This window comes from Elephantulus edwardii, unplaced genomic scaffold (assembly GCF_000299155.1).
Source record: "Elephantulus edwardii isolate Elephantulus edwardi_28Jun2011 unplaced genomic scaffold, EleEdw1.0 scaffold00034, whole genome shotgun sequence".
Lineage (NCBI taxonomy): Eukaryota > Metazoa > Chordata > Mammalia > Macroscelidea > Macroscelididae > Elephantulus > Elephantulus edwardii.
In genome coordinates this window covers 16278655-16302514 of record NW_006399784.1, presented here as the reverse complement: position 1 = coordinate 16302514, position 23860 = coordinate 16278655, and the positions used below count along the sequence as shown (strand labels likewise).

The 23860-nt window shown below is 38.2% G+C and overlaps 1 protein-coding gene across 1 annotated transcript in view; it reads right to left on the bottom strand.

Moving 5' to 3' along the window:
• Positions 1 to 23860, bottom strand: part of DCHS2 (dachsous cadherin-related 2) — a 393558-nt gene that overhangs the window by 120028 nt on the left and 249670 nt on the right. The window contains exons 5-10 of the mRNA XM_006884496.1: positions 21145 to 22161; positions 16657 to 16844; positions 14415 to 14514; positions 12955 to 13112; positions 10651 to 11494; positions 6939 to 7178 (exon numbers count right to left, since the gene is read on the bottom strand). Of these exons, the coding sequence (XP_006884558.1) occupies positions 6939 to 7178; positions 10651 to 11494; positions 12955 to 13112; positions 14415 to 14514; positions 16657 to 16844; positions 21145 to 22161 (2547 nt within the window). The remainder of the gene's footprint in view (positions 1 to 6938; positions 7179 to 10650; positions 11495 to 12954; positions 13113 to 14414; positions 14515 to 16656; positions 16845 to 21144; positions 22162 to 23860) is intronic.

The window sequence follows — 23860 nt, the reverse complement described above, 5'->3', positions numbered from 1 at the left end:
TTTCTGTCACATAGCAAGTAATTGTAAAGACTATGGACTGTATCAGGCACACCTTAGTCTACAGACTGACATCATTGTTCTTCAATACTTTTGGGAGGTCTCTGACAACAGACTCTCCCAATGCAATTCCTCTTTCAATGAATAAGAAATTATCTTTAGAAAGTGCTACATATTCACACATTTTTTTTAGCCTTCCTAATCCTGTTGTCTTTGGTGGCTGCATGGATACAATCCCTATAAGGATAAAGCCAACAACTCCTTGTATTCCGAAAGCTAATGCAAGGAATACCTCTTTACCACATTTCATGAATTCTAAGACACCCTCCCCCATTACATTTCTGGAATTTGATCCATCTTAGAAATAACGGAGTCTTAGCTTTGATGCAGCATTGTGATGGCGCTGCTTCTCTTCTGTTCCCAAGGGTGGCAGACTATCAGGGATGGATACACATTTTCCAGGAAGCCAGATGTAGAAAGGTCATCTACAACATATCTAGCTAGAGAAAACATTTTATGGCATAGAGACTAAGATCTCATTATATCATTGGGCAGTTATGTATAATAATGTTTTGTTAGATTATTTTTTTCTTTATTATCTTTGTATTGGGAGCAGGAGTGGCATCCACTTCCATAATAGCTTTCCTCTGGAAACCCTATGAACCTGGAGAGAGGATGAAAGACCCCCAAGCGTTGAGGACTCTCCTTTGGGTTGCTATGAGTCGCCTAGAGAGTGATCAGCTGGCCCAGTGTACTGAAAGCGATACTACCAAGCCAAAGGTGGGTGGCTTTTAATCCCCGGCCCTGGGGATTTTCATTGTTTTTGTTCAAACATTCCTCTAGGTCGTATAGACCTAGTGTGTCCACTTGCCCTACAGCAGTAATTTGTGGTTGCTGTGAGGCTGAACACTGTGATGCTGATGTGTCTAATACATTAATTGTTGGTTACCCATAGTGGACAGTGTTGGGTGAAACTCCCTGATGAAAACAAGCTTGGAAGGAGTAATGGCATCCACTAAACGTAATAGCTTGCCTCTGCAAACCCTATGTACCTGGAGAGAGGAAGAAAGGCACCCAAGCGTTGAGGACTCTCCTTCTTTGGGTCCCTATGAGTTGCCTGCGACTAGACGGCACTTAACAACAATAACATCAACATAGAGAGAGATCAGCTGGCCCAGTGGACAGAAAGTGATGCTACCAAGCCGAAGGTGGGTGACTTTTAATCCGCGGCCCTCGGGCCTGTCTGTCATTGTTTTTGTTCAGACATTCCTCTAGGTCGTATAGCCCTGGTGTACAAGTTGCCGTACAGTGGTCACTTGTGGTTGCTGTGAGGCTGAACACTGTGATACTGATGTGTCAAATGCATTAATGGCTGGTTACCCAATGCGGACAGAGAGTGGGGTGGAGCTCCCCCATTAAAACAACTTGGAAGGAGGAGTGGCATCCACTTCCATAATAGCTTGCCTCCGAAAACCCTGTGAACCTGGAGAGAGAATGAGAGACACCCATGCTTTGAGGACTCTCCTTCATAGGGTCGCTATGAGTCACCTGCAACTCCACGGCACTTAACAACAACAACATCTTTGTAAGAAAAATACTAGCCGAAGTGACCCCTTTTCCTCACGGGGCTTCTTGCTCTGCAGTAAGTGGGGGGAGGGTGCTCCTGTGCAGCTCCAGCTTTCTCGTCAACAATGGAGCTTTTCTGGTGACACCATATCCTGAAGCAGTTTAAATATCTTAGTTAAAACATAGTAATTGGTTCTTCTCACTTAATAGAAGAAGAAATTCCTGTTAGAAATGGTGTGAGTCACACACCATAAACATTCCCATGGGTCTTGAATGCCTAAACGACACTGTAGGCCTACATGTAAGAAAAGAAAAACAACGCAAACCCAACTGCATTGTACAATGCTAGAAAACATATGTTGAGTTTTCTAGTATTAAGTAATGCCATAGTATTTTCTAAAAATATCTACTATAAAGTAAACCATTCATAAATTCCAATGTGATGCCAGTTATGTTAAAATCTTGGCTACGTCATTTAATTTTCATGCATAATCCTTCTCCATTCTTTTACTCAACTGGTGGGGGAAGGGAGGAGGTTGAGGAAAAACTACTTTTTCCTCAAATTCATATGCATTCATGCAACCACTTGCTTAAACATTAGAAACACCAAAATTCCTAGTAAATAAAAATTAGCTTCCAAACATACAACTCATGAGGAGCTTAATGTATTTATTTAAACATTTAACAAAGACAAAGCTAGGATAATGATACGCTAAATTTTTCAGATAAGTACAATCTCTAGAATAATGAAATTTCAGTCACAAATAATAGGTTACAGAATATTCATTCTAAAAGCAAACACACAAATACTAAGCAACTTGAAGTAAAAATTAAGAAAATCATATTAATGATAATAATTTTTAGTTGATATTCACAAAAACCTTAAGAGGAAGTCTTCCTTTTTAAGACAGTGAAGCAAAGTAAATTAGGTTGGTATGATCTACTGTAAAAAAATTAAGTATACCCAAGGCAGAGCATTTAAGATACTTTAATGTTTAACTAAATCACACCTATCTGTACTAACAGATATAGTGCATGTTTGTATAACTGACAAATAGTTTCTCTATTGTCCAAAGATCTGTGTTGCTCTATTCACAAGAGGGAACACTCAAAAAAAACTTTTCCTGAACTGAAGAGTTTATGTATATTATATATTGTTTCTATCAATCTAAAAAGAGTATTTCCAGAAATACGTTAAATAAATTACTTTAAAAATTTGGCTAGGACAAATAGTTGTAAACATACTACAACCATGTGTCTTTGACCATACAAAGAAAAACTCTTTGATCATACTGCCCCACTCTGGTCAAAGAGAAAAAAGTAGGTGGGAAGTGTTCCTACCCTCACAGGCAAAATTCATGTAAAACACATTTTGTTAAAAGATCCAGTGTGAAAAACAATGTATATGAACTTTGTAAATAAACCAGCAAAAAATGAAAAATTTATTAATATAAAAAAAGATGTTTCCAAGTTTAATGGTATATATTTTAGTTCTAAAATTCAAGTAAATGTACTTTTTACACCTTTAATGTAACAATTTATGGGGGAAATGTTTTTATTAATACTATTAATTCTCTCAAAAGTCAAAATTGTCCCTTAGCTAGAACCAACTCACTGCTGATCCTTCAGAAAATGTTCAAAGTTGTAATTCACGTGGCAGGAGAGGGCTCCTTTTTTCTCCCTTAGAACCACTGGTGGATTCGAACCACCAGCGGAGAGCAGCGTAATTCCCTATGGACTACACCCCCAGAGTTTCTTACAAGTCTGGCTTCTTACTTCTATAGAAATAAATATTCATTATAATCATTATCATTTCAACAATTGAAAACGATTATCGATCCATTATTCTTTTTCTGTTCTCTCCTCTAAACCACAGTGGGGAGTGGGGTGTAGGGGTGAAGAATAGAAAACAAATATTAGACTGACATGTAAAATCTACGTGCTATATGCAAATGCCAATTTAAACTTTTTATTAAATTACCTAAAATAACTCAGGCGGGACATTATCTGCTGTCTAGTTGTCCCTCACTAAAGGAGACACCACACATAATAGAATTGGACATTTGTGAGCCATAGCATTTTGATTGATTGATTTTTGGAATTAGCCCACCAGACCCTTCTTCTTCCTCTGCTGAGTCCAAAAGCTCTGCTAAAACCTGTCCATCGTCGTAGAAATGCACAAAACTCCACTGACAGACAGCTGATGTTGTGGCAAAGGAGACTAAAATCAGAGGCATCTGGTTTGTGTATAAACAGGGCAATCTAAAAGCAAAGCCTTAACTCCATTTGAAAGTTTTTTTGCTTGTGTGATTTCTTTAGATTTATTTTTATTTTATACTGGTTTGTATACAAAATTAATTTCATTCACACACATTGTGTTTACAATAGTAAGACAATGGAAGCAGATCAAATGTACATCAACAAATGAATGGATTGAGAAATTGTGGAAACTATGCTGTACTCAGAAGCAACAATTTTAAAAAATACTGTATCACATGAGGGTAGAGAGGATTAGGCTGAGAGAATTAACTTCGGCTCATAAGGATGGTATTTTAAAGTTCTGATGTTAATCGGTAAACCACACTGAATTTTTTAAAGCTGTCTTTCCAATGGCAATCACTTTAACCTTGGCCCATATGTCCCAAGGACAACATTCCTTTATCGAGGTCTGCCAACATAAGATAACTAATCCATTGCCAAGGGCTCTTTATCATTATAGACAAATAGATGCAAGATGAGTCTTCAGATACAGTATTACCTTTATCTTTGAAATAGACCTCCAGACACAGACTTGACTGAGGAAGAATAAATTACCAGTCCTGTTCCCTGTCCTGAACCACTCTGTAACAAACTGAACTGTATGCACCTTTGACCATTCATGTTCCTGCTTGTGTGCCATGTGCTAAAGGGGTATTTTCACTTCTAGGTATTCTACCTGTAATTCTGATGATAATCTTTCAGCTAATTACAAACTGTGTAACTTTTAGTTGCTGTTCCAAAAAATAAGAATGTATCCTGTTTTGTGGGCTGGTGGAGGGGCTATTATCATTCTGTAACAATGGAAATTTCCCTAGATCATCTCTATCACTCAATAATCTTTATTTGTTTTTACATAAGCAAACTTCGTGAAGCTGTCCTGAAAAATAGGGTCTGAGGTGCACTGGGTGAGAATCAAACCCAGGTCTCTTGTATGGAAGATGGTGATTTTCCCCCACAGAACCACTACTGTCACCACTCACAAGTGTTGATGTGTACCATCTAGTCGTAACTGACTTATAGCTGGCCTTCCAAGTTTTATAATTACTTTGTTAAAAGTAAAAGCCTGAATATTACTAAAGTAAATGAAATTGAAATGCCCATAAAGATAGTAAATAAAACCAAAACCAGTAAATATGAAAAATACACCATTGCCTTGTTCATGGAAACCCTCCAAATGGTTTCCCAGCTGTAAATCTTGACAGGAGGAGACTGCCCATCTTTCTACCGTGGAAAAGCTGGTGGATTCAAACCACCAGAGAGATGTGGTCTTTGGATTAGCAGTGCAATTCCTTACAAACAAAGCCACCAGAGCAGGGCACAGGAGTTGGTATGAATAAAACTGGTGATAATAAAAATTAACACTTATTGAGCACATTTACTTCTAACCCTACGCTGAACTTTTCATATGATAATTTATTTCATATGTATAACAGAAATACCAGTGATAAAGATGAATAACAATGAAGTAAATAGTATTATCTCCATTTTACAAATAGGCAAAAAGCCACAGAGAAGTTTAATGGCTTGCTTATTACTCTGCTTGCACTAGGATTAAATATGATACAAGCCTTATAATTCTTTCTATTTATACAAGCAAGGATTCTGAAGCTTTATCTGACATACTCCGGTCATGCTGCAAGGAGAGACCAGTCCTTAGAAAGGGACATCATGCTTGGGAGGGTGGAGGGACAGCAGAAGAGAGAAAGACCCTTGATGAGATGAATTAGCTCAGTGACTGGAGTAATGGGGGTAGGGGGTATGTCAGAGACAATGAGGTTGGCACAGAACAGGCAGGGTCCAGAGCTATTGTACATAGGGTTGCTATGAATCACAAATGACTTGATGGTACATAAAACAACAATTTGTACACAAAATAAAGACCCAATTATATTTTTTATTTAGTGTACCTAAATATAAGAACCTTTAAAAATGTGAAGTGTTGTTTATATTTCTTTTTATTATCAATATCAGACCAATGAATGATGCTAATTAAACACAACAGCATGATAAATAATAAAGATTTGTGCAATCACATGCTATAAAAGCATGTATTATCTTGATAGGTACATGTAGTTTTATGAGTATGTGAATGAAAGAAGTATATGAAGTTTTCAATAACTAGATATTGTTTTCAGGGGTTTTAGTAGTGCTGTTGCTGAGTGCCATCAACTCCACCATTAATCATTTTTTTCCTAAGATTCTCAGAATAACAAACTTGTATCTTGCCCTATCCTGCATCACCCTCAGGATCTCTCATAGTACGTCCACTGTTAAAGACACTGTGTCAATCCATCTTGTTGAGGGTCTTGTGTCTTTATACTATTTATGCAGAAAGTCAAGGACTATAGTCTTCAATATGGATTGAAGCTCAACATCAAGAAGACAAAGATTCTCACCACTGAACCAACTGGCAGCACCATGATGGATGGAGAAGAGAATGAGGTTGTTATTAACAATTACAGCTTGCTCAGTTCCACAATACTCTTGGCACCAGCAGTCAGGAAATCAAAAGATAAATTATACTGGGAAAATCTGCCATCAGGGACCTCTCCAGAGTACTGAGATGTCAGTCTAAAGAGTAAGGTCACCTGACCCAGGCCATGGTCTTTGCAATTATTTGCTATGCTTTAGAAAGCTTGACAATGACTAAGGATGACAGAAGAATTGATGTGTTTGAGTTGTGGTGCTGGAGAAGAGTCTTGAACATACCGTGGACCACCAAGAAAACAAATAGGTCTGTCTTGGAGAGGGTGAAACCAAGTTTCTCCTTGGAGGCTAGGATTTTGAAGCTCCATCTCATATACTTTGGGCACATGACCAGAAGGGAACTGGTCCTTGGAGAAGGATATCATGCTTGGATGGGTGGAGGGACAGTGCAGGAGAGGTAGACCCTGGATGAGATAGATTGACACAACAACTGGGGCAATGGGGTTAGGTGTGTCAGAGTCAGTGAGACTGGCTCAGGACATGGTAGGGATCAGAGCTGCTGTACCTAGGGTCACTTTGAGTCTCAGGTGACATCATAATAACAACAAGAACATTTTAATTATAATTCTTCAGTGTTTTTAGCAATATTACATATTTTAACTTACCTAAATTACATATTTTTAAATTACCTGAATCTTTATCCGTGGCTTGCACCCTTGTGACAAATGATCCAGGAATTTGGTTTTCTTTAACGGTAGCTTTATACAGGTTCTGTTTAAATACTGGCACCTCATCATTTACATCAAAAACAGTAATAGTCAAGGTCTGGGATGAAGAAAGTGCTGGTACACCATCATCCAAAGCTAGAATAGTCAGAATGTGCTGGGCTTTTATTTCACGATCTAAAGGGCAAGTTGTAGTTAATATACCTGTTTTGAAAGAAAAACAACACAAAATAAGCCTTTCTTGGAGAAATCACGTGCGCTTTACTTGTCTCATAAATCTAACTCAATAAAAATAAAGAAATAAAATATATAGTATATATTTATATATAAAATATAACATAAATATAAAAAATGAAATTATTTTTTTAATTTTTATTGCATTATTTTTACGTGTGCCGTCAAATCAGATCTGACTGGTACAGGAGGAGATTGCCCCCTCCTTCTCCAGCAGAGCATCTGGTGCATTCGACTAGGCCACCAGAGCTCCCTAAAAAATTAAAATGTTTTAACTGTTGAAGAATAAATCTAGAATTTAAAAGAAAATATTACTAGATAGAAAAAATCATTCTAACTTGAATGTGAAGGATCATCCTATTGCTATGAGATTATTTCTAATGTCTCTATCTGAATGAGAAATCAGAAATCATGTATAACACTATATACCAAGAGTACTGCATCATGATTACATATCCCCAACATCTGTCTTCAATTTAAAAGAAATCTATGACACTAACAAAATAAAAATATTAGTATAGTGATATGAATATAGCCTGAAGATTATAGCTTTCAGTGTGGATTATAGTTCAACATAAATCAAACAAAAAATTCTTACAACTGGATCAATAAACAACTTTATGCTAAATGAGGAAAAGATTGAAAATGTCAGGGATTTTGTTTTACTTTGATTCATCCATAATCAATACTCAAGAAAGCAGTAGTTAAGAAATGAAATAACATATTTGATCTGGCAAATCTGTTGCTAAGGACTTCTTTAAAATGCTAACAAAGAAAAATGTCACTTTACAGACTAAACTGCACTTGACCCAAGCCACAGTATTTTCAATTACTTCCTGTGTATGTGTGATACTTGGACAATGACTAAAGAAGACCTGATGCCTTTGAATTGTGGTGTTGGAGAATAATACTCAATATCCCACGGACCACCAAAAGAACAAAGAATCTGTTTTGGAGAGAATGCAAATAGGGTGCTCCTTGGAGGCAAGGATGCTGAAACTTCATTACAAAACCTTTGGATCTGCTGTCAGGAGGAGCCAGTCCTTGTGGAAAAACATCATGCTTAGAAAAACGGAAGATCAGTAAAGGAGAGGGAACCCTCAATGAGCTCGGTTAACACAGTGGCGGTAACAACAGGCCCAGTGGAGCCAATGAGGATGACTGCAGATCAGGCAACGTTCCTTTCTGCTACATCTAGAGCTGCTGCTGAGCTGGGGTCTATCCGACAGCACCAACCAATAACAACTTGGTGTTTAAAAATATTTGTTTGGTCTTAAAGTGTTAGGTTACACACTAATTTTTGTGACTTTTTAATTTTAAATACAGAGTAAAGATTCTAAGACCCAGGCAACAGCTCATAGGAAAGGAAAAAAAAATGTCTCTAGTCTATAGCAACTGTGTGCTATGCATCAGAGAGCTGGACAATGAGTAGGGATGATGGAAAGAGAATTGATTCCTTTGAGCTGTGGTGCTGGAGAAGAGTGTTGAATATACCATGGACTGCTAGGAGAACAAAGAGGTTTGTCCTGGAGAGGGTGAAACCAGACTGCTCCTTGGAGTCAAGGATTCTGAAGCTTCATCTGACGTACTTTGGGCATGTTGCAAGGAGGGACCTGTCCTTGGAGAGGGACATCATGTTTGGGAGAGTGGAGGGATGGCGCAGAAGAGGAAGACCCTCAATGAGATTGATCAATTCAATGATTGGGGTGGTGGGAGTAGGTGTGTCAGAAACAATGAGGTTGACACAGGATAAAACAGAGTTTAGGGCTCTTGTGCACAGGGTTGCTATGAGCCACAAGCGACTCAATGGCACATAAAAACAACAACAACAACAATCTATAACAGTTATAAAATCCATAAAAGCAAAATGTTTTACATGCACAGAGCTTTGACATGATTCTGATTGTCACATTTTCTCTTTCTGTTGCCTGTATCTAACATGTTCACCCTCTAAGAGCTTGCATTCAAATAACTGAAGTTTAGTGACCCAGAGTGTATAAGATAGTTTTTTAACAATTATTCATTACTTTATATTTTAAAGTCATAGGTGATCCAAAACTTACAATTTAAGAAAGATGAGCCTTATGGGAGAAGAAATTTACCTTTCCCATATAAATGTATTCAGCCATTATCTTTTTATGCCTTTAAAAAATATCTCAACTGAAACGGTCCCTGCAATTGTTTGAGATTCATGAATCCTATATTCCTGAGCCACAATTCTAAAATCACCCATCATCTTTAACAATCCGAAATAGACCCTCCTTAACCATCTTGGAAAATGTTTTAAGTATCACTGAAACAGGCCCTTGGAGATTCATGGTTCTAACACAAATCAGAGGCAATGTCTGGACTATCTGTGTCAACCGGGAATTTGGGTTGGGTCCACACACGCCTCAGAATGCAACCATATGTACTGGATTTTGTAAGTATTTGATGAAATTTCCAATTGAATACAGCCATCCTACACATTCAGTTCCATCTCAAATAATGGTTTTTAATGGAAATGGGGCCAGATGGTATATACATGATAGTTTTTCTAAGCCTTATGAAGAAAACTTTACTTTTTTTAAAGCATGAGATAATAGGCCGTTTAATTTTCACCTTTCCTTTATAACTAGATAGAGGAATGCTTGCTTCCAGATTCATGAGAATGGTACTTTATACATATACTTTAAAATCAAACTAAAGCAAATTTCCAGTAGATGCTATCAGGGAGCAGGGGGCAGCACAGCAAATGAAATGACAGTGAGAGAGACGTTTCTGCTTGAGAGTGAATAAATACTTCTGCATAAAATAAAGGGTTCTAGTTTATATGAAAAGCAAGGTTTTCAACGTTCAAACTGTCCTGGCCATTAAAAAAATATATACTATTTTAAAATAATATATCTCCTATTTCCAACTAGTTACAAATGTATGCTTATATGATCTTACAGGATACGTTTCTCCACTAAAATCTTTGACTAATGCTTCTGACTTGTCATTTTCCTAAGAGCACTGTTACGAGCCACACAGTTAGTAGCCTGGGTCCACAAATAGGTATTTGAAAAGAAAGGATTGCCAACCTACTGCTGAAAAATAAGCCAAGCAAACCCTGTGAGTATAGTTTTACTTTTCCATAAACAGGATTTCCACAAGTCAGACTTGATGGCAACTCATTAGTTTCTGCTTGTTTTACCTTAATTCATTTTGGTACCATCTTCCCCCATGATGTTTCATAGTCAGAAAAAGAAGTTGGCTGCTGAAAGATAAGCTAGGTATGTATAATCAATACCAACAAATATGCTATATAAGCTCTGTGCTTATCAACTATATGTTACACAAGTATAACAAGTAATTTTTAAAGCATTTTTTGACAGTATTTTCACAAAGAGAAAGATTAAAGTGATAAACATAAACGAGTGACTAGAGGCTGCCACCTGAAGGGATGTATTGTGCACTGTACCTGATGACTCATCTAGTGCAAAGGCCATGTCTTCATTGCCTGAGAGGATGCTGTACGTTACTCTCCCATTCCTTCCTGCATCTGCATCTTGAGCAACTATGTGGTGCACCATGGAGCCCACGGTGGCATCTTCGCGGATGTGAGCAACAGGCAAGGATGTGAACATGGGGCTGTGGTCATTTACATCTAAAATCACAACCTTCGCCACCACTGACCTCAGTCGCCGGTCAGTCACATTCACAGCCTGATCTGATGCAGTGATTTTCAGGATGACAGTGGGAATGCTCTCTCTGTCAAGGAGGGACGCAGTGACGAGCGTGCCAAATGAGGGATGGATGAGAAATGGATTCCTCCCAGGGTGGTGTGATTCGATGAAGTACTGTATCCTACTGTTCAGAAAACTGCCGTCTCCATCTTTGGCATTAAAGGAATACACCAGAGTACCTATGGGAACATTCTCTTCTACACTTATCACAATAACCTCATCCTGGAAAGACGGAGAGTGGTCATTCTGATCTTCCACATCAATGCTCAGGAAGATTGTACTATTCAGGGGTGGAGTCTTGCTAAGATCTCTGGTAACCACCCTGAAAAGATAATGAGATTTCATTTCATAATCAAGTCTCTTGGAAAGGAACAAGTCTCCTGTTGAGCTGTCGATGTCAAAATGACCATCCTTGTCATCTGCAATGATGGTAAAATGTAACTTCCCACTCTGATGTTGGTGAAGGTGGTCAGGTGACTTTATCAGGCTCAGAATTTTTGCAGGCTTCAGGTTTTCAGGAATAACCAAATGTCTAATACTTTGAGAAATTACAGCACTCCCTTTGAATTGTGGTATCACCTAAAATTTAAAAAAAGAATTTCAAAAAAGCTGTTATTTGAAGGTACTTTTAAAAACAGTTGTATCAATACAGATTATGACATTTTAAACGCTACGTTATTCCATTTGTACTGTACATATAGGATGGTGATAAAACATTGCTTTATATAATTCTAATGTGTTTCTGAAGATCGAAAACTGTATAATAACTAGGAGAGTGAAATACAGAATTTATAAGTCCCACTTGGTTGTATAATGTGAAGTTACAGTTTGATGAGATCATCCTGAACTGTAGCCTGCGATTCTTCAAGGGGAACATGGGATGACTCATTGTCTAAATTGCTCTGCATGGTAGACAGCTAAAAACATGCAATTGATTGTCATGTATATGAACAGAAAATAAATAATGACAAGATCTACATGCATTTTCAGTATTCCGTGTCCTTGTTTGCCTGAAACAAAAAATCTGGACCATGTAGAATTTTCTGCTGACTTAAACATCCTTCTTAAAGAATAGAATTTGGAAACAAAATTCTTGTGAATATCCATAACACTCTGGGAGCTCTGATGGCCTACGGCTAAAGAGTTGTGCTGCCAACACAAAGACAGGAGCATCAAATCCACCATCTGCTCCACGGGAGAAGGACGCACACTCTCCCCTGGGGCTCTTCACAGTCTCTGAGAACCCACTGGAGGGGCAGCTGTGAATTATTTCTGACTCTACAGAAATGAACAATAACATATTGATTATTATGTATGCCTAAAAATACATTACTGATTGCCATGTACATGAAGAATAATGAAAAAAAAATCTGGCTATACATAGTCATCAATGGGTTAGGGTAACTTTTTCTATAACAATTTCTGTAACTTGTCCATTATGATTAAAGGAAAAACACTGAAATATGTAAAAATATACAATTTTAAAAGTTTAAAAAACAATTAAGCTCACTACTGTGAAGTTAATCCAAGTTCATCATGGCCACTTCATTCTGAGGTTTTGAGATTGCAAATCTATACAGGAGAGTGACCAGCTTTCCCATTGGAATGACTGGTAGATTTGAATCACCGACCTTTCATTTAACAGACTGGTGCATTACACGCTCTGTCACTGGGTACCCTTTAAAAAAAATTACTAAAAAACAATGTCATTTATTGTGTGGTTATTTGTTTACACATGTTTCTCTTAGAAACCTACTAGGTCCTTGCATTTAGGGAGAAGTAAAAGATGCTTTATGTTCATTATAAGCAAAGCAATATAAATGTTCATATAGTGATAAGGTGAACTATTTCATCAAGAACTTTACAAAATACAATTTAAAAAAATTGTTGGGATCTAATTGTATTCTGAGTGATAATGCAAAGTATACACATATGTGCAATATTCTCATAAAGGAAAAGAATAAATAATATTTGTTCTGTTAAAATAGCTATGCTTTATTCACTTGTATAAAAATCAAATAAAACCCTCAGAACATTACCTGAATATTAATTACTGCCTGTCCTTGGAGGTGGGGTACTCCTTGGTCACTAGCAATTACAGTCATCCTGTAGGAAGGTCTGTAATCATACGAAAGTATAGCAGTGGTTCTTACTTCACCACTGTTAGCATCAATTTTAAAGGGATCAGAACTATCTCCTACACAAACAACAACAAAAATAATTCGTTTTAATTAACAATGCAGAAAAGGAAAAATCAATTACTCTAAAGACATGTAATCTTTTGTACGTGCATTTGTAGTCATTTCTATGAGATATGAACATAAAAATAATACTTAAAAAATAGACAGGGAATAGACTTTAAAAGCTATTTTATTTTTAACATTTTAAAGTAAAGCATATTAAAAACAAGCAGAATGATATCATACTCTTACGCGTCCATTATCCAGCTTCAATAATTACCAATTTGTAAGTTATTACTTTATCTGTATCTCATTCATATACTTCTCTCCCTGTCTTTTGAAGCAAATCCCAGAAATTACATAATGTTGTTGTTGATGATTGCTGTTGAGTCAAGCTTGACTCATAGCGACCCTATGAACCAAAGACCTGAAGCCTTTCTCTATTTGTCATTTCTCCAGGTCCACAGAGTTTCCAGAGGCATGTGGTTTAGGAAGTGGATGCCACTCCTGCTTTCAAATGGTTTTAAACTGGGAGTTCCACCAAACGCTGTCCACCATGGGCAGCCGTTATGGTATCTGACCCTCAAGGATCCAAAGGTTCAGCTTGACATAAGAGTGCTGTACAACTTAGAAGGATGTTCCTCCAAAAAAATAACTCTAGGCCCTCAGGCTTAATCGACATAATAATATATTTTCAAAACTAGTAAAATATTCAGTCAGTTTTCAAATTTCCAATGTCTCAAAGATATTTTTAAATGTTTTCGTGACAAGTAAGTACTAAAGGAAAAATTAAGTGTCGAATGGAAAATACTGACAAAAACAGGACTAGACTGAAATGCTTCACAAACAGACGCAAGGCTAAAAGTGTCCAATCCTAAAACCCACAGCAACTCTAAGAAACACTGCTATTTCTGCATTTAAACTTTAAATTTTCTTTTTTCTCTGGTGCACAGTCTAACCCAAAAGGGGCACTCCTCTGGAGGTTCAAATCCACCAGCCGGTCCATGGGAGAAAGATGGGCAATCTCCTCCTATGTGATTTATTGCCTCTGAAAACCTGTCAGAGAGTCAGCCACAAGTCGGTTCTAACTCAATGACAATTTGATTTTGAGCTTGAGTTTATTTAAAGGAAGTGATTCTGGACTATGTGTTTTGTGACATTTTTGTAATAAAAATATATTTTATTAGGAGTTATATTCAAAGTTAAAGTGACAATTCCAAGCCATAAACGTAAAACTAATTTTCTCAGTAGTCATACAGTTGAAAAATGAAAATAGGAGTCAGCAAAGCCCTTAATCCTTTAAGAACCATACATTTTACCTGAAGACACTGAATATGTAACTTCTCCATTGTTTCCTCCATCAAGATCTTTTGCAAACACAGTTGTAACCAACATATTTATTGGTTGTCCTTCCAGAACCTGTCATTAAAATAAACAGATTACAAATCAGTGAATTTTTAAAAAAGGATGAGTCACAGGAAAGATTCAGTTGGGACTCAGAGATGGGGTGACAAAAGGCACAGATAATGATGACAGGTTGTATGAAATGAGGTCTATATGAATGGTTACTTGAAGCACAATATGAATGAAAGATTTTATAGAGCTGTATGCAAACTAATAAAAGTTTTTAAAAGTTAACTAACTTTAAATAAGAAACATATTAATACTAAGCATTTAACTAAAACCATATATAATTAAAGTATCTAACATATTAAAAAATTATGAGTGTTACAAGTCCATGAAAAGAATACTTCTGCAAATTTAAATATTTACTCAATTCTAACCAATTACTAATTATTTGAAATAATTCTAAGGAAAAATGAAGAGAAATGTAAAGTAAACTAAATCATCTTGGATGTGAGATATATTTTTAAGACTTTTTGCATCTTCTCATTTACTTGCTCATGGCAATCCTTAAAAGGCGGTGGCTGTGACAAATTATGCTAAAGGTCGACATGAACTCTTATTGCGGGAAACATAATTCATTAGTTAGCAGGCACTTTCTGGGAATAGGACCTGCATGTGTGGAGGACAACCTCATGTTTGGAGTCAACTGTCCAATTAATTTACAGCATATATTAATGATACAATTAAAAATCATAAGGGTATCATGACAGTTCTTTGCTTTAGTAAGGTATTTCTTTACATCTGGCTCTAGAAGAGGACGTTATCTTCTTCCTCATTATTGTCCAGTATGCACATTTTAATTTAACATTAATGTCTAATTTCAGTATTTTGGAGGAGTAGCTTTGAAATATTTATCAGTATGACCTGTTCATTTAAAAAATTAAGAGCATTTCAAGATGTATTTATTATGGACTTGAATATTTTTTTGGACTTGAATATTTTTTAATATATTATAATACATACAAAATCATATGCATGAAAATAATAACATAATGAAACTATTTTATTTTCCTCTAATATATTTATGGGAGTCCTGGCGACCTCGGGGCTCGGGGCTTGAGTTGTCAACTAAAGGCAGATTTGAATCCACCAGCTACTTCACAGGAGAAAGGCTCCTCACATATAATTTGCAGCCTTTAATACTCACTGGAGGGTCAGCAATGAGTTGGTTTCCACTAGACAGAAGTGAGTGAGTGAATATAGTGGCAAAAAGCTGCATTGCACATAGTGCAGACATGCAGTTTGGGCCATGAGCAGAAGGATGGACAATCTCCTTCAGTGCAATTACTGCCTCTGAAAACCTGCCAGAGGATCAGCTATGGGTCGGTTCCGACTCTACGGTACACAACAACATAGTAACCTAAAGGCATTACTTTATTAAGTATATTAATATACTTATTTAATAAAATTAAATATATCATGTCAGGTTTCAATCTGCTGTAGATAGGATTGCTTCTAACCTAGCAATAAAAATTAAAAAAAGAGTTGGAAACTTGTACATGCTCTCAAAAGAACAAATTTTACAATATCTAAGTATGCAGCTATTTCTTTTGTTGCTATAGATTGTTACTCTACCTTTCAAAAGAACTCAATGCTGTGGAGTCTGAACCAACCAAAGCTGATCCTCCATTGTGTTTGCAAGGCTCTAACTCGCACTGAAGGAGACTGTCTCCTTCACAACTGCTGGGGAATTGGAACAGTTCGAGGTCTGGTCTTTGATTTAGCCGTGCGTCTCCCTTACTGACTATTCAGCAGCGTCCTCTTTCTTTACTGGACCAAATTAGGGACATGTATCGACCACTCACAAGGAGGCATGCACAAAGGGATGTGTGCACTATTAGAAAAACCATCAATCCTCATCTGAACATTATTGATGATCAAGGTATCATTATGTTTGCATACAAAGGGCAGAAACTACATTATAATATCACATATAACCCTAAATATCACATATAGAAAATGTCCTTTTTAATATGTCTTTTTTTGACACTTGCACAATCTCAAGTATTCTTGAAAGGTATACAAAACCACACTGAATAATTTGATGTTTTCACTTTTTACCACACGATGGCGCTCAAGACAAATATTGTATAATTCCCCCCCCCAGGCTAAGAACAGGAAAACTTTATTGCAGGGCTACTTCACTCCACGTACTTTAATGTGTAATTCCTTTCCAGGGAAACATTGTGGGAAATAAGGCTTGTTATCATTGACATCAGTAACTGAGATATAAGCCATCATGGTGGCGTTTCGTGGTGGGGATCCATGGTCAGTCACGATAACAGTCGCCTGATGGTGCACTTGGCTCTCGCGATCCAGGGCCACCCAATTTATAAGCTCGCCTGCAGAACACAGAGTAGAGCAAAAGAGATAGGGACACTAGATATTAGAAAAGAGTCATGGGAACCACAACCAAAATAATTCACACCAAGAATGATCACAAAGACAAACCTCTGAGCTTTTGCTAACTTTCAAGACAAGGTGCATCTTTGCTGGTTCTAAAGTTGTACGAATATTCTAAAGTTGTTACAGAAAATGCCACTTTTTGGGGGGAGAGGGGAGGGTGTTAATCATTGGGTTGCAAAATTCGATGGGTAGGTGAGGTGAAGGAAATGGGAAGGATGTTTTTTGGGGGGAAGGATCTTTTGTGAAAAATAATGTATGTATTCAAACTTTATAAATAAATCAGAATAAAATTTAAAAAAACAAAAACAGAAAAAAAGATAAAATGCCACTTTGAAATTGTCACCCTTTGTGTTTCAAATTATCTACCAAAAGTCCTTTGAACTAAAAAGTAAATTCATAAAGGCAAATATAAACACTCTTCCCTATGGGCTATCTTATTAGCTGATCTTATTGATGACAACAGTATGAAATGAATCTGAGTACTTTTTCATTTTAATGATGTACAATCTGTCAATATCAAAAGTCAAGTTGTACAGTGAGAGTTTCACTGGCTGTGAGGGTTAGAATTAAGTGTCAAATTGTCTTTCTATTAATCTCAGTGGTTTCACAGTTACAAAGTGATGTAATTTGACAGTTATGCAATGATGTCATTTGGCAGTTGTATAATGTTGTCATCCTTAATTTCTGACCTGATCTATCTGATCTCCATTTTTGGATAATCACAATTTTCCCAATAGCCTGGTTTTTGGAAACTAATCATGCAATTAAGTGAGAAATGAGTATAAAACTCGCTGTAGGAATTTTTTAATAATCTTAAGGATTTATAATTATTATTCAATCTTCCATATGTTGGTGTGCATATGGTGAAAAGTATATGAACTCTGATATCTCAAAATCTGTGGTTGGGATCTTCCCCCACAATTCGACACATTATGATCTCTGATAGAGCTGTTCTCTGAAACAAATACGTATTAAAATATCTTAAATTGTTTTCACACCAGATCTTTCCCCATTTCCCTCACCCCCTTCATCTATCAAATTGTGAGATCTTATAAAACAAGGTAATCAAACTTTATAAATAAACCAATATAAAATAATTCTTTTTTAAAAATCTTATAAACTGTCAACTATCACACTTGTAAAAAAAAGTAAAGTGTCAAATTGATTCTGAGTGGTACACATACATTCTAGTTTTTATCATTGTCAGTGCTGTCGAGTTGAGTCCCACTACAAGAAACCCTATGTCCAAAAGATCCAAACCCTGCCCTGGCCTGCGCCATCCTCACAATTTCTGCTGTGACTTAAGGCCAGTGCTGCAGTCATTGTGGCAACCCATCTTATTGAGGGTCTTCCTCTCCTAGTTTAAAATAAAGGCAAAGCATCTTTCCGGAAAATGAATTTTATTCCTGAGACTCTTATTTATCTTATCTGTCTTTTACTTATTTACTTTTATATCTTATTTACTTATACACATAACACAGTGCATTGCCCGTGAGTCTGAACCAACTCATAGCTGACCCTCCAGTGGGTTTTCAGAGGCTGTAATTGCAACAGCATGGGTAGAGATTGCCCATCGTTCTCCCACTGTGCTTCTGGTGGATTCCAACAGGCAGAGAAGTGTGGCCTTTGGGTTACAAATGAAACTCATTACAGATAAAGCATTTTTATTTTACATAACATACATGGAATAATGGATAACATAGCCTTAAATAATTGTATGTTTTACAAGCTTTATTTCATACATTGTTGCCTAGAACTGTGCTGTGTTCTATAACTTTCCTCATGGAAAAACCATGGAGAATCATGTCTAAACGCCTAACCCTCGTTGCAGACTGCATATTTTTCTGCGTAAGCCCAACTCACGCTGCAGAGTTCCTTTGAATACCAGTTTCTTCATCATCCCTGTAAATATCTATGTATGAAAAAATGGACAAAAAGTGAAGGAGCCTGGGTGGTGTGATGGTTATTATGCATTTGACTGTTAACCCAGAGACTGACAGCTCTAATCCACCAATGGGATTCTCTCTCTCCCAAGAGAGAAAGATCTGGCAATTTGTTGCCGTAAAGAACACAGCTAAGAAAAAGCAATAGGAGGTGGGGGTTCAGAGCAGTTCTACTGTCACAGGAGATCACTAAAGCTGGAATTCACTCAACACCATCTAACAATGAGAATGAAAACTCACATGAAATGGCCACCTGCTATTCCTATTCTATGAATTCTTTTTCCAAGACACCTACCCAGCAGTGTCTTTGAATACGCATTTGCCAAAGCTCACAGGCTTGAAAACTCTCTAAGACATAGAGGCTCACCATGATTCAGAGTTGAATTGACAACAACTAACAATAGAACATCAAAACAAAAGCTAAAATGAGAAAGAAACAGAAACTGGTAAGTTCAAACACAGTACTTACTAAAATTTTATTTTAAAGTAACAAAATCACAACAGCTGTAATTTTTATTTAGATGCTAAACTATAAATTTTCTCTGAACACTTTTAAGTTGTAAATGGCCCTTTATTTGATGACCCAACTATGATCAATATGGAACAGCTGTGTGAGGTCAGTGTTGAAAATGATTGTGGAGCTTAGGCTGGGTGGTTCCAAGTCAGGATTCAACTGGAGGAAGATTCCTGATGACCTGAGGTCTTCTCAGAATCCCACTAAGTGGAAGGTGGGATTTGTCCAGTGTGCCTTAAAAGGTGTCCTCAGAGCATGTCAGGAGTTACCTCCTCTGTCTATGCTAAAGAAGCTGAAGTTCTAAGGTTAAGCAATTCTGATTCTGGAGCTCAGATGGCATAGTGGTAAGTAGTTATGCTGCCAACCCAAAGGCATGTGGTTCAAATCCACCAGCTGATGTTCTATGGGGAAAAGATGGGCAACCTCTTCCTGTGTGATTCGCTGCTTTTGAAAACCCACTGGACGGTGGGCTGTGGGTCAGTTCCAACTTGTTGGTACATAACAATAACTTATAATTCTACAGGTTGGACTGATTGTGGAAGACAGAAGACCACAGATGAAACAATTACAACTGGCATATTTTCAGAAAAAGTAAATTCCGTGAACTATGTAGAAAACTAGCCATATGGGGGAAAGTCCAAGCAGAGCCAGGAAGAACAGGTGTGCAGTGCATGTCCAGCAGAGATGAGGCCTGGGCGGGCTTGGGGGAGTGAACGGGAGTGGAAGTTCAGCTTGCAGTCTTCTTGCGAAGGCCCGCTTTCCTGTGACAAGCTATGTCAGCCTGGAAGCAGGGGCACCTTAATCCAGTTCGCACATGCAGGTGGCTTTAAATGAAAATTCTGACATTAATCATGACTGAAATAACATTCTGTCCTCTGTAAAGGGCAAGGGCCACCATCTGCATGGGCTATCATATAGAGAGTGCCTCCTGGAACTGTACAAAGGGGTAGTGTTCTCTTTCCTCTGCTCCAAGACCTGGGGCAACTGCCTAGAAATTTCTCTCAGCTTCCTTAACATTATAGTTGCAATAATCATGATTTTAAGTGCCTATAAAAATTAAATATCTATTAATGTATGCAATGTAAACTTAAAAAGATATTAATATTTAATTTCTTAATTAAGACTTCAAAAATACACATTGTAAATGTTGCCCCTTTGTGTCTTTTCCTTAACAAAAATGAGAATAAAACGTATATTCCTTAGAGTAACTTGAAGTCTTAATTAAGAGACTACTTGCTGCTCTTACACTGAAGAAGTTTACATTTCATAAAATGTCTTTTGACGTTTTGGGGGAAAAATCTACATATGAAACAAAGAATGAAGGTCAAATAAGCATTCAAATAAGAACTAACACTATTTTGGTGTCAGGCAAAAGGAATATAAATCATTAAAAATAAAATTATATTCAAGTTTTTCTTTCATTTTAAAATCACACAGTACTACTATCAAATAATAGCAAATTGTTGTTGTTGTTATGTGCCACTGAGTCACCTGCGACTCATAACAACCCTATGTACAACAGCTCTGAAGCCTGACCTGTCCTGGGTCAGTCTCACTGATACAATCTACCCATTACCTCAATTACCATGTCAATACATCTCATCCTGTGTTTTCCTCTCCTGTACTGTCCCTCCACCTTTTAGGGCATGTCATTCTCCAAGGACTGGTTCCTCCTTGCCACTTGCCCTTAGTATGTGGGATGGAGCTTAGCTTCAATTCTGCTGTGCTTTGTCAGCCTCAGTGTTAAAAAAAGAATAGATGGAAGCTACTGAACGCTACCTGTATTGGGATTCATCTTGAAAAATTTTCCATCAGACAAAAGGAAATAGGAAAGCTGTCCATTCTTCCCAGAGTCTCTGTCCACTGCTGTGATCTTGCCTATTACCCCTTGAGGCACAGGGCTCTCCTTGACTTTCAGAAACACCACATCATGGAAGAAAGTCGGGGAATTGTCATTCTCATCCAGGACATGGATAGTTACAGAGGCGCTCACATTCTGCAACACTCTGTCCTCTGGGATCTGGGCGAACACTCTGAAATGGTACGTTTGGGTGGATTCATAGTCGAGCTGCCGCTGCAAATAAATCCAGCCTGTGTAGGGGCCGATGCCAAACACGGCCGAGTGTGTGGTGGGCTCCAGCCAGTACCGGAGCTGCTGCGCCCCGGATGGTGGGTGCAGCGGGTAGGCCTGGACCTGGAGTATTTGAGTCGTGGGGGAGAGGGATTCACTGATTTCTGCTTGGTAAACCAAATTTTCAAAAGCCCAGGGTGGCCTTGATTGTTCTTCCCTGATAACTATAGTGAGCACTAACTGAGATGCGCGTGGGGGCGCCCCGTGGTCCTGCGCCGTGAGTGTCAGCGTGTGTTTGCGCAGCGTGGTGCCGCGCAGGCTCTGGTTAAGGTACAGCACGCCCAGGTTTCCATCAATGGCGAACATGCCCCACGCCTGGCTGCCAAGGGAGTACCGCACCAATCCGTTGAGCCCGCTGTCTCTGTCTTCTGCTCTCGCGAGGTACAAGGCCGCGCCTGGAGGTGTGTGCGGAAATACTTGGATCTCGTCAGAGTCTGTGAGAAAGGCTGGGTGGTTATCATTGACGTCCAGGATGGTTAGGTTGACCTCGGTGCTGCTGCAGACCGGGGAGCTGCCCAGCTGCGCCTGCACCGTGAGCACCACCACCGGCTGCGCTTCATGATCCAGAGCCTTTTGGGTGCGGATGGCGCCCAGCCACGGATGGATGGAGAACTTGCCTTCCACATCGCCAGAAGTGATACTGTAAAAGATTGGCTCCGTGGAATCTGGAAAGAGAGAGGGAGAGCGAGCAAGCAAGCAGTCACTATATGGGAATTTAAAATAAAACACAAAAACAACATACTGAAAATGCTGTAAACTGGATATATGCTACATCTAACAAGTTGATGGATGGTAAGTTAACTATCTCAGTCACAAAAGGATAAATATTGCATAGCATCACTGTTATATAAAATAGGACAGACATGGGGCAAGGGACTTGGGCGAAGAGTGGATAGATAATATATCTGTATTAGAATGGAGGAAGGGAAGAACTATTTGATAGGAATACATGATTAAGCATTGTTGTTGTTAAGTGGAGTTGTGTTGAAGACGACTCATAGCGACCCTTTGAAGGAAAGACCTGAACACCTGTAAACTTTCATTATTTCTCCAAATTCATAGGGTTTCCGGAGGCAAGCTATTTCGGAAGTGGATGCAACGCCTGCTTCCAAGCTTGTTCGAATTGGGGAGCTCCAACAAACACTGTCCAGCATGGGTAACTGTTACCACATTTGACACATCAGTGTCATAGTGTTTAGCATCACGGCAACCAGTAGTTAACCTCTGTACAGCAAATGGACAGACTAGTGCTATACCATTTAGAAGAACATTTGACACCCAGTGGCTAGTAAACATTGCATGCACCCTATGTCTCACCAGAACCTGAAATCAAACCTCTGTAGAATCAGGATGCTCCAGATGACTTTCCCACCGGGATTCTAGCCCCATACTGCTGATCAAATGCTTTCTTAAATAGGAGGCCAAACACAATCAACTCACACTCAATGGCTAGTAAACATTGCATTATGTGAATAAGAGTAATCTGGAACAAGAGGTGCATTGAGGGGTGGAATAGAGGAGGGAAGGAGGGGGAAAATGTGCAACAATGAAATTTTTTTTAAAAAAGTTGATTCACAAGTAAGTGAAAAAAGAAAATGTTGATATTTACCAAACATGTGGACAATACATGTAGCTCTAGTGGTTGGTGCAATGGAATGTTTGGCTGCTGGAACCCACTCATAAATCTAGGAAACCCACAGACAAGTCTACTCTGTCCCACTGAATCATGATGAAATCAACTCAATGGCACCTAACAACATTGGAGAATACAGTGTCTTACTTATTCTTCCACTTCCCAGAGCCTGTTGAAAAGTTTCAAGGCAAACAGAAATGGCTTATAAATGAACAGAGGTCCGGTACAAGGAAGCTCCAGGAAAGGAATAAGCTACATGTTTCATTCTCTTCATTCCTTGTCTCCTTCTTGCATGAAGTAAAAGAGAGTTTTCAAGCACAATTTGGATACCTTTTTTTATGTATCTGAGGAAGCCACATCAAGTTTTTCTATTTGACTACGTCTCTCCATGAGTGACAAAAACCTTCCAGAAAGGTTGACAGAAACATGTACAGCTAAGCACAATTGATAACAGTGCATCTAAATTCCAAAATCAATCTCCATAATAGTCTATGTGTTTCCTATTGCCAAAGGGGCCCTTTAGAGTAGTGAGAGAAGATCTTCACCCTGAAACCTACAGCGTCCCCTTACAGCAGGAAGTAAGTAAGAGAATACACAGTCCCCTTTTCCTTATGAATCAGGGTTAAGGCTCTCTCAAGGAGTGATAGGGAATAGCAAAGGACACACTGACAAAGGAGATTAATCAGAACTGGCTTTGACAAGCACTGTGGCAATTGGACAATTAAAACAGA